Source organism: Petromyzon marinus (genome assembly GCF_048934315.1).
Source record: "Petromyzon marinus isolate PM22_M1 ecotype Great Lakes invasive population chromosome 68 unlocalized genomic scaffold, UKy_Petmar_22M1.pri1.0 chr68_unloc.1, whole genome shotgun sequence".
NCBI classification, from domain to species: domain Eukaryota; kingdom Metazoa; phylum Chordata; class Hyperoartia; order Petromyzontiformes; family Petromyzontidae; genus Petromyzon; species Petromyzon marinus.
Window position 1 is genome coordinate 5228853 of NW_027422597.1, and position 17500 is coordinate 5246352.

General features: G+C 42.0%; 1 protein-coding gene across 4 annotated transcripts in view; it reads right to left on the reverse strand.

Annotated features, from left to right (window-relative positions):
- Positions 1–17500, reverse strand: part of LOC142905334 (E3 ubiquitin/ISG15 ligase TRIM25-like) — a 50004-nt gene that overhangs the window by 21552 nt on the left and 10952 nt on the right. For all 4 annotated transcript variants that reach the window (XM_076058174.1, XM_076058173.1, XM_076058175.1 and 1 more), the window contains exons 3-5: positions 16859–16990; positions 14053–14148; positions 11486–11578 (exon numbers count right to left, since the gene is read on the reverse strand). In XM_076058174.1, coding sequence (XP_075914289.1) covers positions 11486–11578; positions 14053–14148; positions 16859–16990 — 321 coding nt within the window. The remainder of the gene's footprint in view (positions 1–11485; positions 11579–14052; positions 14149–16858; positions 16991–17500) is intronic.

Genomic DNA, 17500 nt, shown 5'->3' on the forward strand with positions numbered 1-17500 from the left:
GAGGAACAGCTTTTGTTTTTCTCCACCATCCCAGGTCCCCACTCGGTCCCCACCCTTCACGCCGGCTTGTGCCCACCCTCAGTCGGGCATATTTGCGGAATACACCACGCCGCCGTTGACCCTAGCCATTGACCGAGCAACCCAACATTCCTACCAGCTCCCTCCGCAGGAATGTGTTCTCTCCGCCTGATGACGACTGCTTGTGTTGCGATCGAAACGTCGTGTTTTTTTGTTTATTTTATTTGTATTAATTTGAACCTATCTACGAGATTTACCGAAAGACCGAAATAATATAAATTTAGCTTATTCAATGCAACCTGAGAAAGCGCACTGATGATGTTGATATCAGAGTCTGTAAGTTGTTTTTCTTGATTATTGACGTTGAGAATAAGATTTGTCCAAGTATGAAGCCTTTTGGAACTCCATTTGTAAACTGAAATTTCCGGATACCAAATTTTGGTCTGAGTCAACTTTATTTCACTGCCTGCAGAAATGAAAGATTTTGAGTTCATTTTGTAAAGTGACGTGGTCCACTGTATCGAAGGCTTTGGTCAAATTAAAAAGTAGTAGGCACAATATTGCTTGTCTAATCTTGATTTGAAGCTTTCGTAACTGCAGGAATCCATACTCTTTGGTTCTTTTGGTAAAGTCACGTAGGCATAAAAAAACAATAGATCACGTCGTTTCGATCGCAATGCAAGCAGGCGTCTTCATGCAGAAAATGAGTCAAGCTGCTGGATGTAGGCTGATTTTAAAGGGTAGAAATGGGCGTAGCGAAAGAGTCATAATCGACTGAGAAACAAACGACTGCATAAACGATAATCGGCGGTAAGGGGAGAGAGAGGGGGTGGGGCATCCCCTTTTATTATCTCTGCCCCACCCCTTCTCTCTGCCCCTGCCGCCGATTATTGTTTATGCAGTCGTTTGATTCTCAGTCGTTTATGACTCTTTCGCTACGCCCATTTCTTACCTTTAAAAGCAGCCTGCATCAGCAGCTTGCCTCCTCTTTTTTCTGCCTGAAGACCATTGCTTTCGTTGTGATCGAAACGTCGTGATCGATTATTAATTTTGCCTACGTGACTTTTCCGAATGAACCGAAGAGAGTATTTTTGATTTAAAGCTTTCGTGACTGCAGTAATTCATATTCTTAGCTCTTTCGGTAGAGTCACGTTGATCATCATCACACCTGATGATGACCGTTTGTGTTATGGTCGAAACGTCGTGAGATTTTAATTGTTTGATATATATTGTATTATTTTATTGTTTCCCTTCAACGTGACTTTACCGAAAGAGCTAAGAATACGAAGAGTATTTGTTGTCTAGTTTCATAAATAGGACATTAAAGGAGTTGAGTACCGCAGAAGTTGTGCACGAATGTTTACAGCAGCCTGATTGTTTAGGGTGAAGCAGCCCATATTGTAGAGGTGTAATTGATACTTTTGGTCTGGACATTCTTTCAACGAATTTGGTTAGTGGTGATAGCTTTGCAATTGGCATTTTTTATATGTTTATTGAACCCGCAACCGCAAACATAACAGAGGGCAAACTCGAGGACAGGTAACGTGTGAATGGGAGCCACGCCCCCTAGGTAATTTTTCTCCCCCGAAGGGACAATTGTCATTCAACATGTAATAGAGTGATGTGGTTTATACGGCCAAAGCCTCCTCCTCATCCCCTTATTACGTACAGGTGTTTTGTGTTACGCTGGATTCTCAGGAAAAGGAATTCACATCGCCTCATATTCTCGTGCTTTTCCCTTCAGCTTGTAACTGAGGTGCTCCATCGCTGCGATCTATGCCAACGTCCCTACTTGTGGATACATGGTCTTGTTTTCCTTGCCATGGTTTTAAAAAGCTTGGCATAATGTTTGTTGGTACTTGGATACCCGCCATGGGTTTCAAACCTCACAATGATGAATCCACTGAAGGGCTGACTTCTGTGCCACAGATTGAGTTTAAGTAGTTGGCTATGTCTTGGTAGAAATCGATTATGTCTGAGCATTGCCAAAACGCATGCAGGTATGCTGTACAGTGCCCTGTGGGAACCTTAGAATCAGAATATTTATTTATACTCAAGTAATCCGATTATCTACATTGCTCTTTTTCATATATGTCCACCAGGGGCAGATAAGAATGTCACAACAACAAAATAGGAGTGCAAAGTAAAAGACATGTAAACAAGTCACTTGCAAAAATACAAATTAAACATTTTTAAAAATCTGATCAGGTAAGGCCCACTGAGGTATTAACTTGATTTTCAGAAGCGACCTGGCCACAAATGATAGCTCCACAAACTGGCTTATCATGTGAAAATTTACAGCAGCAAAATTATCCCAATAATCTCAATGCATGCTTCGAAATATGGAGAGAACAACGGGAGAACCCGGAGAAAAAAATCCACATGGAGAACATGCAAACTCCAAATTTACAGGCAAGGAACAAAACCTCACACCACCGTGGCATCCCTTAAATAAATACAGTTCATAAGTTAAAATTGCATAATCAATTCCCAAGATTGGGAAAGGAATCAAAACAACAGCAAAAACAGTCCCAGACCACATCAAGCCTCAATAAAATGTCGTGTTAAATTTTAACTATGGATGCGTTGTTAAGAATCGAATTTACAAGTTCTATCTTTGGTGGAAACGAAAGCCATCCCAGCGAGCTACCAGGGACCAAAATAACCTTCCTCCCATTTTTCCCAAATCCCCCTTTTTTTGGGTTTATCCAGTTTTTTTATATTTTAGAGCGTGATTGATCTTTGATATTGAAGAAAATCGGGGAGGGCCAATTTCTCCTGCTTCTTGGTGAGTGTAAGAGAGTGATGGTCGATTCTTGATATTTTGTAGTTCCATGCGAATGACGTGATGCGTGAGTGGAGTGTTTTAAAACATACTTTTGGTACCCCGGTGGGGGGTATTCCTAGGTGGTATACGAGTTTCATTAGAATTCTAATTTTCTCTAGGTGGGCTATGTTAGAAAGTGATAGAGGAATGACCTTCCAGGCCTCCAGCGATGTAGTGGTCTCCTGGAACAGAGTTAAGAACTTCCTATAGAAGGATGATGGGAGTGTGGATGGTATTATTACCCCAAGGTACTTTAATTGGTAAAATGCCCTCCGAAGCCTTAGGGGAGAGGGCATCAGTTCTGATTTTGCTAAATGTAGCTTGTATCCTAAGGCTTCTCTGTACTCTGTGATCAAAGAGAGTAGGGTACTCATAGAGGTGGATGGTTTGGTAACAGTTGCTATTACATCGTGGGCATGAAGGTTAATTTAGCCTTCTACTCCCCCCTTGCATATTATGGTCACCTGTCGGTTACTTATAGTGCTTTTTGGAAGGGGTTCTATTGCTATTGTGAGCAGAAGAGGTGAAAGAGGGGCATCCCTGCCTACTGCCTCTTCCCAAGGGCAAACTAGGAGAGACGAGTCCATTCGTTACTACTGTGGCAGAAGGATTGGCGCTCGACCCTGGTAAATGCCCATTCGACCCTGTCAAATGCATTTTATTCATCGAGTGTGAGAGCATATGCCGTGAGATTGTCCATGGTTGCATTTATCAATTGTATTTACCAGATGCCTCTTATTTTCAGCTGAGTAATTATTTTCTTACAAAGTCCATCTGTGCTTCTCCGATTATTGATGGGAGGACTCTTTCTAGTTTACATGTTATATTTTAGGCAAGTAACTTGTAGTACGAGTTTAGTAAGGATATCGTTTGTACTTTCGCATTGCCTCTAGCCAAGTACTAGGTTAAGGAGTACTTAGATCCTGGCATTCACAGAGCCTGGGAAGCCACCCAGAATGAAAGCCGCATTCATACATGTAGCTGCCAGTAATTGGGAGATGATTGGGGCCTCAATCGCCGTATATATTTTAACAGGGAATCTATCCGAGTCGTGTAAAGGAAGTGTAGTGTTAATGCATAGCGCAGTAGTTTGGTTATTATGGGTATTTTACAGTTTTAGTTGTGTGTGCTAATTTCCCTAAACGTTTGGGATTGTGTGATCTTATAGTTATTGTGCAGGGAGTTGAGGTTTTTTTTTTCCAAAGTGAGCTGTTTGGCTTTAATATTCGTGAGTCTGAGTGCACTTTTTTCAATCAACAAGCCACTTCGGAAGGCTTTGAGGCTCGTCCCATATCACTACGGTGGATGTTGGAGGATCTTTCTTTTTGTTGACGGTGATTAATGTTTCGATCTCTTTTCTCACCTGTTCCATTGTCTGCTTTTTCATTTAAGAGGCTCTCATCCAGGGACCATAAGTTATGTTTACGATAAGTTGGGCTAGTACTGGGGCATGGTCAAAGAGTTGCAGGTCTCGGATTTTGGTCTTGGTGAATTGAGAGAAGAGGGGTTTGGAAACCAGGAATATGTCTATTCTGGTGAGTGTCCTATGTGCTGTCGAGATATGAGTGTAGTCTCTTTCTGCAGGGTTTAAAGTCCTGCATGGGTCTACTAACCGATGCAGAGGCTCAAGTGGAGAAATTTAGGGAGGCAAAGTGGAGAGACGTGTCATTGTGTGTGGAGAGAGAAGTGAGTGTGGGGGAGCAGGATAGGGGATGTGTGGGTGGGTCAAAGGGGGCCTCAAGATGAGGGGGGGGAAGGGTAATGATGGTGGGGGATAGAGACACATGGGGGAAAATGGGCAGTCCATATGCCGCTTGGCAAGAAAAGGGATACAAATCGAATATATTCGATGAGCTTGAACCACATGCCCACAGTCCACCCTGTTTAGCAGCCAATGTGTGATGCTATGTCACCAAGTCTCGAATTAATATCCTAACAGTGCACAGGTTTCTCGCTACATTGCTCTCCATGCACCATCTGTCCCTGTAGCACCTGCTGCGCTTCCTTGTACTACTTCACCTCACGTGGGGTCAGGAAGTCCCATCTCTCCCCTCCAATATGGACCCTCAGCTTGGCCAGGTAGAGTAGTTGAGAACGCACCCCCTCCTTGCTCACGAAGTCTGTGTGCAGTAGGAAAAGTAGGTTTCTCTCTCGTATTCAAGTCTGCCAGAGTAAGGGTGGGGTAATGAACACTCAGCTCCCCTGTATCTTAGTGCCTTACCCCCTGACCAGCCTTGCCATCTTGAGTACCTCCACATCCCCTTGGTGGCTCGAGAAGAAGATGAGCAACGGGTGAAGTCTTGTGTTGTTGGTCTCCAGAGACCCACGACTTCTCTATTCCCAACCCGAAAAGCCTAGAGGATACAACTTGCAAAGTATGGCTGTTGGTCTGGGGTCTCTGGGTTTTAGAGGGAGATGTTTTTGAATGCAGAAGAAGGCCTCCTACAAAGTAGCCCCCACCACACCCTCCGGAAGCCCATAGGCCTTTAACTGGCTTCCCCACGCTTGGCTTCTAGTAGCCTTCCTCTAGCTCCCTGAGTTTTTCCTTGTGCTTCAGATTTATGTCAACTTGTTGCTCAATTTCTGATTGGAGGGTCACCGGGATCGACTCCTGCTTTCCCACCCTTTCACTGACCACTCCCAACTTATTGTTAAGCACCTGTGTAAGGCGGTGTATTTCTCTGTTCAGAACCCAATTTTTACGGTATGCTGTTTTAGCTGCTCAATCTTATTGTGGAGGTCTTGAAGGCCTCTTCATTTGGATATTAACTTGTCTGGGACTTGCTGTCTTTTCAAGTGCCTAATGCCAACTATTATGGAATGGCCTTTGAGGTGCTATCCAAGTACGTGGACTTCAGAACATGTATCTGGAGCAATAGTGAACAGTACATTCAATACAGAGCATTGTTCCTGAAATGTTGTGTAAGGTCTGTTTGATGAGTTGATTTGGTTTGAACTCCTTCACAAAGACTGTAACTGTACAATGGCTGCAGATGAATTAGAAAGCTCTAGTGGTCTATAAGAAACACCCCCCCCCCCCCCCGAACATGTAGAAAACTCAGGCCGAATTCCCTCCTAAATTCTGACTGCAAACTGCTCACCAAAATTCTAATCAAAAGGCCAGAAAAATCCCTCTCTTCAATCCCCCAATAGTTGTCGAAACCCATACAGGATTAATCAGAAACAGAGGCTCAGTAGACTATCAGAACATTAATAACCATAATTCACATAGCCACCAAGGAGAATATGAGTGTATACACCTTAACTGTTCATGGTGAAAAGGTAAGCAACAGGGTCAAATAGGATTCCTATTTCAAACCATGAACAAATTCGAATTCCCCACCCCCTTCATAGACAAATGCAGCCTGTTATACTCCAAATCCTCCTTGACAGTCATAATACATGGTCAGATCTCCCCGAATATCCCAATGAGTAGGGGCACGAGACAGGGTTTCCCTCTCTCCCCATACTCTTTGAGCTGGAAATTGAGCACCTAGCTAAAAGCATCAATCTTGTCATGGCATTACCCGAATATGCAAGGGGGGTGAGATCAAAGACAATAAATCTTTCTGCCGATGACATCCAGCCCAATATAGCTAAGCCCTTGACTCCCATCCTCACCCTGGTTCCCTCATCAAAACACTACACCATAGGGCCCACTGCATTTCTGACCAACACCACCTAGCCAGTGAACTGGAACACGTACACCAGGACCTTAAGATGAATGGATATTCGGACTGTATTATCCGCAAAACTGTCTCCAACCATGGAGAAACATTCCCCTGTGACGCCGATCAAAACCATTACGTTACCATACATAGCAGGCGTTGCCAAAAATATTTCCAAAATGTAAAAAAAACCACAAGATCCAGGTCCGATTCAGTACAGTACACAAAATCCGTGATCGAATCCCTTCTGTGAAGGATGTCATTCCTGACATGCAATATCCTGGAGTCTGCAAACTAATTTGCACCTGTGCTAATTGTTACATTGGGGAAATGAAACGACATGTCTCGGACCGTGTTCGTGCGCCCAAGGCAGATCTGAAACACGGCAGAATTAATACCTCCACCGTAGCTGACCATTGCTATAATGCTGTGGGCTCTCATGATACAGTTTTTTCCGAGACCAAGGTGCTCTGCAAACAGTCGGGCTACTATCAAAGATTTGTTCATGAAGCCATCCAGATATATAAACATAGACATAACTTCAACCGCGAAAATGGATACAAATTGAGCAATCATTGGAAGGATGTTATTAACCAGGTAAAACCATTTCGATTTAAAGCTTTCGTGACTGCAGGGATTCATATTCTGGGTTCTTTCAGTAAAGTCACGTAGAATGGGAATAAAATAATAAAAATAATAACAGAATAAAATTCTCACGACGTTTTGGCCACAACACAAGTAGCCTTCCTCAGGTTAAGAAACAGGACTGTCCGGAAGACAGCGCTTGAGTGAACACTGCCAAGCATGGACAGCGTCTTTTAAGCTGTGTGGGAGGAACAGAGCGCCTTGACAAAAGAGTTGACATAAAATTAGCATGTGATTAGCACCATGGAGAACGACGAGCTATGTTCAGACGGACGAGGGAAGGGGGGAGAGGAGTTTACATATAAATTAGCATGTAACTGGGGGACTAGCATAAAGTTGGTGTGAGGGATTAGCAGCAGTTTACATATCAACAGTAAATTATAGAGTTTGTGTTCAGACGGACGAGTCCATCTATGCTCTGAACGGAGGAGGGGGGGGGGGGGGAAGAGGAGGAAGCAGCACACGGTGCACTGCTGTGTCCTGTGTTGCGTTATAACTATGCTATAAACTTGACTACTATACAATACAATATTATACCTTCCAATCTAAACTACATTGTATAATATCGTATCCATAGACAAATCCCACCCTTGAATTATATAATGCATTACTATACACTACCCTATATTTTAGACTATAAAATATTATACTTGTAGTATTACACTATGCATTATTCTATTATTAACCCTACTGTATACCACACTGCTGTATATTCACTATACAATTATGGTACTATATATTGCATTATTAATTATGTTAAACATTACACTGTTATACTATTTATTATTATACAAATGCTATAAACTATAATATTGACCGTCGTGTGATAGGTACTAATAGGCAGTACCAGCGAATGGACTGCAGGCGGAAAGTCACCGTAATATACTATCAATCAAGAACCGAAATGGTTTATAACGTCTTTCCAATCATTACTAAGCGAGAATCCATCTTCCCTGTTGAAATTGTCTCTGTGTTTGTATATGTGGATAGCCTCATGAACGAATCTCTCATGGTAGCCGGATGGATTGCAGAGGACCTCCGTCTTGGAGAAGTCAATGTCATGTTGGCCCACTGAATTATAACAGTGATCTGCCACTGCTGAGGTGTTCGTCCTACCGTGTTTCAAGTCTGCTTTATGTTCACGGATGCGGTCCGAGATATGTCGTTTGGTTTCTCCAATGTAGCTGCCACCACAGAGGCAACATAGTTTGTATACGCCTGGGTCCTGTATGTCTGGAACCACATCTTTTACAGACGGAACCAGATCACGGATTTTATGTACTGTGTTAAATCGGAACTGGATCTTGTGTTTATTCAGGATTTTGGAGATCTTTTTTGTGACCCCCGCAATGTAGGGTAAGGTGATGGTTTTGAATGGCTCCTCAAGAGGATCCTCCTTCATGGTTGGAGTGATGGCTTTGCGGATTGTGTAGTCGGAGTAACCATTAGCCTTGAGAGCTTGGTGTACGTGCTTGAGTTCACTAGCAATGTGTTCCTGGTCGGAAATCCACTGGGCTCTATGGCATAGACTCTTGATGAGGGAATTCTTCTGGGATGGATGGTGGGAACTTCTACGGGGAAGTTACCGTTGCATTTCTGTCCTAAATGCACACCCCAAGCCTGTTCCCACCCCTCCCCCCCCCCCCCCCCCACTTCTGTGTATGTGCAAGATGTGCCTTTTAAGCTGCTGCAATATGTTTTTGTTTTGAGCTGCCACTCTCTCTCTGGCCCCTCCCAAACTCCAAACCTTATTTCCTATTTAAGCTTCTGTTCATCCCTCTCTCTCTCCTTGCCTCTCTGTCCGTCTTTCCTACTGATCATGTACCTCGTATTTTCACTGTCTATGCTGGTTTGTGCAATCCAGAAGTTGAACACGAATTTTAACACTCTTCTGAAATTCGTGGTCTGCCAGGAAGTGTCTAACTGTGTTGTTGACCTGACTGGATGTGCTTCACATAATATTTTTTCAGGTTTGTTGAATTCTCGTCTCTCATCTTTTGTTGCATTTACCTCCGTGATTTGTTCTTGACACCTGATGAAGATCGCTTGCGTTGTGATCGAACATCGTGATTGTTTTTGTCATAATATCATTTTATTGTATTTCTACATACGTGACTTTACCGAAAAAACTAATGAGTATTTTTTTGCAGTCACGAAAGCTTTAATACTTTATTATTTTAATGTTTGGTTTGATTTACAATATCTTTCCAATGATTGCTTAATTTGAAACCATCCTCTCGGTTGAAATTGTGTCTGTGTTTGTAAATCTGAATTGCCTCGTGGACAAATCTCTGATAAAAACCCCTCGGTTTTCAGAGAACCTTGGTATCAGAGAAAACTATATCGTGATCATCCACAGCATTGTAACAGTGATCAGCTATGGCAGAATAATTCGTTCTGCCGTGTTTCAAATCTGATTTGTGCTCGCGAATTCGGTCAGAGACATGTTCTTTTCGTCTCCCCGATATAGCAGTCACCACAGGTGCAGCCATCCTTCACAGATGGGATCAGGTCACGGATATTTTGTGTACTGTATTGAACCCCCCCCGCCCCCACCCCCCCCCCACCATGCCGGTCCAGTACATCATTTTATGCTTATTCCCTTGTCAAGGCGTTTTTTGTTTCCTCCCACACAGCTTAAAGGACGCGACCTGGGCTTGGCTGTCTTCAATCTAACACCGTCCTCTGGACAGTCCGGTCCCTTCACCTGATGAAGGCCACTTGTATTGTGGCCGAAACGTCGTGATTTTTGTTATTTTATTTTTACCTACGTGACTTTACCGAATAGAACCAAAGAGTATGGATCCTTGCAGTCACGAAAGCTTCAAATCTAGAATTGCACACACCAATCACACGCACGGGAATGCAGTAGACGGGGGTCAAGGGTTAAGGGACACTGACGTCACACGAACTCGGCGCGCGAGATAGAGATGTGGATTGGGAAGGAGGGCGGAGATGGAGGGTTTAAAAGGGGCTGTGAAACGCATGTTCGAGGTTGGTTTGAGGAGCGAGTGTGGCTGTGGTTTGAAGAATAAAGAAGTGCTTAACCAGTCTCCGGCTCCTCTCCACAAGTATAGATTAATTACCTGCACAAACGGAGAGGTAGTTTTGACGTGTGAGCATTATGTGGACTGCGGAGCCGTCGTGCAACATTGCTCCCTATTGGCTAAGAGAGCGCATCTAGGAATAAGCTCACTTGCCATTGGTGGAAAGAGATGAATTACGTCAGACGTACCTACCGACACGGAAGGTGAGGGAGGTTCGGAAGGTGCGCTCAGAAAATTTGAGATGTGAAGAGGCGTGACGAGGGATGGGAAGAGAAAAGTGATTGGATGGAGAAAAACTGAAGAGAAAGAAAGGGAAAGAGAGAGGAGAAGAGGAACGGAGAGGCCCAGGGCGCTTTTGATGGTGGAAGTTGACGTGAACGCAGGCTGCAAAAGATAATTACATCTTCTCACACCTTTTCTTTAACCAACGTGTTGGAGACGTTACACATGTAGAATCATTATAATTTAATGTTTACTTAATGATGTTAATTGCTTTGATGTAATCATATAACTTTAATCATATTAGTTGTATCTTTACTTCTATTACAAATTTCACTATTACAGCCTACGACACTGTTGAAGAGTGATAACGTTTCAATTCGAGGGCTTCCTGTTCAAATTATCAACCACGGGCCTGTCGTCCTTCAAGGTAAATACAATGAGTACAACTCAGAACGTCAACTGTAGTGGTCTATGAGAGATCTCAAAGGAATGTGCCATTTCCATTCAAGGTTTATTGCCGATAAATGTTGGAAGCAACCCCCATTTGTGTAAGCATGGTAACGTTTAATCTTACTTGGAACACTACTTAGGCCAGTGATTTAAAATGAAGCTGCTGTCTGTGCATGTATAAGTGTATATATATGAAAAATACAAGTAATTTTAACAACTCTGAGCGGGTAAAATAACAGTAAGTACTTAGAGAAGCCTAAACTGGGGAAACGACAGCCACCGAGTTTGTTGAAGCCAGCTCGAGGCCCAATATGGCGCGTGCGTGCGATATTACTGCGTCTGGATGCACATAGATAATTCGTCTATGAATCAGCTAAATGCTACCAAACAGGTCATCTGCCATTAACTGCAATTTTGCATTTTAAATATATCTTATTTTTTTTATTTTTAAAAGCAGGAAAAGCAAAAGAACACCAGTAAATGCTGGGCCATTGTTTTTTTTTTAAGTTGTGATACCATTGTTGTGTTATCGCTAAAATGTTTTGGTACAATGTTTCGGGAATGCATTTCCCATTAATTAGTAAATGTGTAATATTAGCAATTCTTACCTGTTGCTTTAAACCTCCAAAGAGAGATGATGATGATGATGATGCTGATGCAGGCGATCACCACCATTATAAACAATCCCCCGCGCAATGCAACTTTGAAGCATCGCCACAGAAAAGACAATAAGAAACGTGTTAAAGGAGAGCCATTTTTAGTGGTTATACAGCACAAGTACAATTTAAAACATACTAATCTAATTGTATTCGGAAGTACATGATCAAACGAAATAACCTTTGTTTAATTTTATAATTAAGCTTGCTAGTCAGAATAAAACAACATTTAAATAATTATACTTTGATATAACATTTTGCTCCTTTTCTAACCGTTTTGTGAGGATATAGATGCTAGATCATTGGTACAATTCTCTTAAATCACTTTTCTATCACCCCTACCCCCATACTTCTCTGTATCCTGCTTAAAGTTAACCACATTGCACCTGGTAAACCCATTGATTCGCAATTCTACTCTGTTTCCCAGCAATGGTGTTCCTCCTCTTGGGAACCCTTATGCTATAATGTTCATCAAGGTTCTATACTTGGGTCACTTCTCTTCTACAGTAATGTTCTCTCACAAAAAAACACAATATATGCCAATTACCCACAGCAGTATATGAACATTGAATGTCTATCTGACTGCTCTTGTCAGTTATTTTATCTAGTCGACTGATATTTTCCGAAAACTGATCTAATTGGTAGGAAGTGTGTCCTAAATCACAATCCTAAAATATTAAGACATTGTCTTCTTATTCCATTCTCAAGAAGGTTAGTGTTTGTAGAAATGTGTTCATCTTGATTAAAGGCAATAATCATCAGATTTTTAACAAACGTTTCCCACTTTTTATGAAAAACATTTTTGTAGTTTTTTATGTTGTAAAGTGACATTATCTGATGTAAATGTTGGTGAAATTATGTCACCGTCGCTACATCGACCCGACTATCTGCAATTGACAGGGACAGGGAGGTGTCGAGTCCTTGAAGGGAACAAAGTTGGAGAGTTCAGAATCGTCGTTTTCCAATGTCCTCCACCGTTTCCCTGCATGTTTCACACCCCACCCGCTGCCAATAAAGTAAGCGAGGATAGAGGAGTTGTAGATAATATTGGCCTCTCCCCAAATTATCATCTTACCAGAGGGGTAAATCCCCAGGTGACACTTTAATTCAGCCTAGAACTGATTTAATCAATGCGGAAGCGTCTTCGGTTGGGCTAGCATCACACACAGACAGGCACATTGTGCTCCTGCACTCGAGCACGGTGGCCCTAGCCACAACTTTAATGCTCCAAGACAGTGACTGTGGTCGTGCACTTGAGTTGGTGCTTCATTCTCCTTAAACATCTAGCGACTGGTAAAATTACCGATTATTTTATTAGTGAGGCCATTGATAGTACTGCTCTTATGAAAACATAAGAATAGGTTTTAACATTTGTGCCAATAAAGCAGGTGTTAAGATGTTCAAACACCAAATATAAACAATTTGCAAGCATGTATAGTCATGATATGATCATGAATATAAATGCTCTAATTTTGCGTTGTCTTTGTTTGCATGTTCACCACGAGTAGTTGTGGTTAATGCAGACGTGATTGCTTGCAAAAGGTTTATCTTTGGTTTTTGAACATCTTAAACCCTTCTTTCATTGCCAAAATTGGTTAAAACTATTCTTTTTTTATACTTTGATGCTGGTAAGAAAGTTCCCATTTAGTACAACTCTTGTTTATTATCTTATTGTTCATGTCATTGATGCTTATATTATTGTTTTTTTTGCAGTTTATAGTAATATATGTCTTTCAAACTCTTGATCTTATTGTATTCTACTATTATATGTAATGTGAGTTGTAATGTTCGTGATAGTATTGTTAGTAATAGTACTGCTGACAAATTGATTTTAAAGCATCCGCTGATTTACAAGGAATTTAATTAAATTAATAAAAAAAACATTGTCTGCTCACTTCTCCTTCGAGGGTTTCTGAAGAAATTCAATTTTTTTGTAAAAGTCAAAACCATTGCAAAACCTACATCACGTGCAGAGTTTACGATGCCCTATTGGTGGGATGGATCATCAGGATATTTTGATGAACACGACGTCCATTTCATGAGACCTCCTTTGCCAGTATTAAATTATGATAATAGGATTTTCCCCTTTCTGGCAATGACACAGGTGTTAAGATGTTAAAACACCAAACTGAAACCTTTGCAAGGAATCATGTCCGCATTAACAAAATATACCTGTCGTGAACATGCAAACAAAAACATGATCTGACAGTAGGTGCATTATCTTTGAAACTGATTGGTCCACACCAGAGACAGCTTTCTTTAGAGCCTAGTCTCAAACAGTGTTAGACCAGAGGACGCCAAAAGATGAACAGCACAAAGACAATTCACTATCAGGACAATGAGAGCTCGGGTGAGCAGGAACATCATGAGACCTCCTTTGCCAGTATTAGATTATATTTAATTGTCTGAATGAGAATGATACTCCAGCTTCGATTACTCTAACAGCACGGGATGTATGTAACATGTAGTTTGACCTATAAATCAGTGCTATTGACGAATGTGGACTGTATTGGTCTTACCAAGGCTTACACACTGTCCATTCGATCTGTAGTATCCTTCTTTACATTGGCAAATTGTGTTATGTTCTTTCCTACATTCTTGTACAATCTCCTCTCCTAAAAAACAAATTAACATTTAAAAATCCACACAAGAAGTTAAAAAGTGCACGTTATTTTTTGAGATTGAAGCAAAGCATTCACATGTGTAGTGGCATCGCTGGTGTCACTGTGTAATTCAGGCCCTAGAGAGGCATGGCGTGCGATCTATTGACATCGCGGGTACCAGGTATATGTGGGTGCAGTACTGGCCCTAGAGGTGCTCGGTGATCACTGACTGGCAGTGCTGGATGGCACCACGCTCTGCGTGCAGTGCCAACCCCTACAGGATAGGGTGTGGGAGTGCCGGCCATGGGAATGGGGTTACTAAGGGCAATGGCACTCTAGTTAACCTCAAAGGACACGTGACTGGTAAAGTCTACACAGGGCCCCTAGGTGGGGGCTAGGGGTGGTCACATGTCAGGTTCGAGATCCTGCTCGAGGGTTCTCAAAAGGTGGTCGTGGCTCTGGGCGGAGCCAGCCACACCACAGAGCATATAATCCGGGTCCTCAAGAGGGACCAGCGATGTTGTTATCCTGAAGAAACCTACGTGCTACGTTCTACGTCCTACAGAGTCACCAATACATGGACCAGGACCCAAGCTGTGGTCCGGTCCGTCGTAGCTACTCCTGGTGTAATTATTGTAGTTAGCCTGGTGGTCCACCACCATTGGTTGTTATCTGGTTAAGGGGCAATTACCCCTTTGTGTTAGTATCAACAAATGTGTTGCGTCCAAAGAGTACGTCTGTGACTCAGTTGAACTCACTACACTTGATCCACGTGTCTTAGTTGCTGGGTGGCAATGCTGCGAACCTTATTTGCTTGCACAATTAAGGTGAAATAAAAATGTCAATATTACAGTAAAATCTAATTAAAATCACAACATTTCGATCGCAACACAAGCTTTCGTCTACAGGTGAAAATCGCGATAGCCGTGATGTCTACTGCGAGCAGCACGATGTCTGAAATACAGTTGACAACTTTGCTTTGATGTGCGTGAATCACAATTGATTTTACAACCATAATTGCTAAGATGTAAGCGACTAAAAAATATTCAGTGTGGATCGTTTCACTACCTGGCGGGTGATTGCTGGCTGCCACAGCAATGGACTTCACTCATGTCACATGTTTTGTCTTTGTAGTCATTTAGAAACATCTCCATTTCTAAATTCATTCTAATTTAAAATTATGTCCGTGTGTATATCCAGATGTTATTAAGGGATTGTGTACTGAACAATATCTTAATTGTACATCCAACATAACACATGTAAACGTTCTTCAAATATTTCGTATCAACATACAAAGTGAATTATCTAAGTATAAGATAGTCAATCTTTCAGTTCTCCGACTCTCAATTAGGGTACATGTCTTAAACATGAGCGAAAAATCACACTCGCTCACAAACAAACCAAACCATCTGCTCCCCCTGTGGTGTAAAGTGGGATAGATCTGTAGTGGACATTGAAAGTAAACGCCGACACTTCATATGCAGAAACTATTAGAATTTGTTTAAAGAAGTGCACTGTTCTCCTTCTGTCTTTAAGTACTGGTCTTCCTCCTGCCATCAATGTAAAGGCTAAATCTATAATCCAGTCAATAATTACATAAATTAAGGCTGGAGTGAGGTTGAATCAGTGCCGTACTCCAGATGTAGTTATACAAATCTTGGAGACAAGCATCTCCCAAGTCGAACCCTTGCTCCCGAGTTAGTGTGGAGGTCCCAAAGCAAGTTCATGGGTGGTCCTGGGACGCCCTTCAGCGTCAACGACAGTGGTTTTCTGTTCACTGAACTAAACGGGGACTGCAGGTCGATGTATGTATGTTGAACTTTTTTCCGTAGATGTATTCCACATCGAGCGGGTGGTCACGTTCTCGGTAAGGTTGGGTCAGCAGACTGACAGTGAGCACAGCATTAATCGTTGGACAACTAGCATTGAATATGGACTTATGTGGCCGTGTGACGTTTGCACAGGAGTGGGACCAACTTGCTGAGCAGCACAACCTGTTGATCAGCTAAGAAACAAATGCCTCTCCAATTTTAGAAGACCATGAAACTACATTTGAAGAAGTGCTTTTGCTCAAATTAATTTTGATGTCAACCTGAGAGACCTACAATTCACGCCAGGAATTGCTGGTGGTTTTCCACATGCTCAGAGGTGATTTTCTCTTTACACATTCTCGTGTGTTTGAAGCTCATAGTTTTCTGGTTTAAAGTATTCTGCTATCATGGGGTTTTCTCATTTGGTACATATTTTATTGGTCAGTAGACATCTCGTTTGACGCACGCGAATATATCAACACAATCATATGTAGAGTAAATCCCAGACGTATGTCTACAGTGTATACTAAAGAAGCATATTCAGGGAAAATCTCGAGGTTTTTTTTCCCAATAAGTAACTGTGGAAGAGCATGTTATCAATTTTTCAAAATTTAATATCTTATTGAACATTAACTATTTTTGAAGCAGTCACTTTGTAACTTGCACGTGACTAATTATGTATGTATACGTGTGTGGGTAATACTGCTAACCGTGTTCCAGGTAAGCGGATATGACATTATAGGACTGGAGTGGATGAGTGCTCTAGCAGTTTGGTGTTTGTGGTTGTAAACACAACGTCCACGACCCCCTCCACAGTCCCACATCCTCATGGCAACTGCTATAATGAAGAAAACGTTGGTGACTAACCATGGTCAAACAGTACAAACTGATAATATCGGGATCATACTCACCCTCTGAACAGGGTGTGCAGTCGAAGCAAGCAGATTCATTATTTGGCTTGTCAGTGTAAAAAATCCCTTCAATACATTGAATACATTTACGGATTCCTCCATCAGTCAAACAGTCTCCTGCCTTGAATGTTCCTAGGGGATGCAATACAATTAAACGATTACAAGAGTTCAAAGCAAAATGTCAGAGTTATCACCACAATACTGCAGACTTACAGTGAAGCAATATCTATATAAACATGTGGCATGCACACTGACAGGCATTTTGTTAATCCACTGGTCGATGATGGTCTCCCCACACCATAAATATGTATTTGACCATACTTAACCACGCCGGTCAGTGTGGGCTGGAGAACGAGCTTGGATGTGGGGCATAGAAGTACACTGTTCTCTGCTGCATAACCCGCATTGATCAGTGTGGTGAAGTATGGTAAAGTAAACTACCACATCTGACGTGGTGCTTACCACGTAGTTATGCTTTTAATAATTAAGCTTTACGTGTTTACTCGTCCTTGGTCTCTATCTGCCTTATTTTTGCTTCTTTTTTTGCATTGTCGATTCATGATGTCTGGAAAAAGGCCTGCAAGTGTTAGTGAGGGAAACGTGACCAAAGTGTCAAAGGAAAGTATAACTTTGGATGTTACA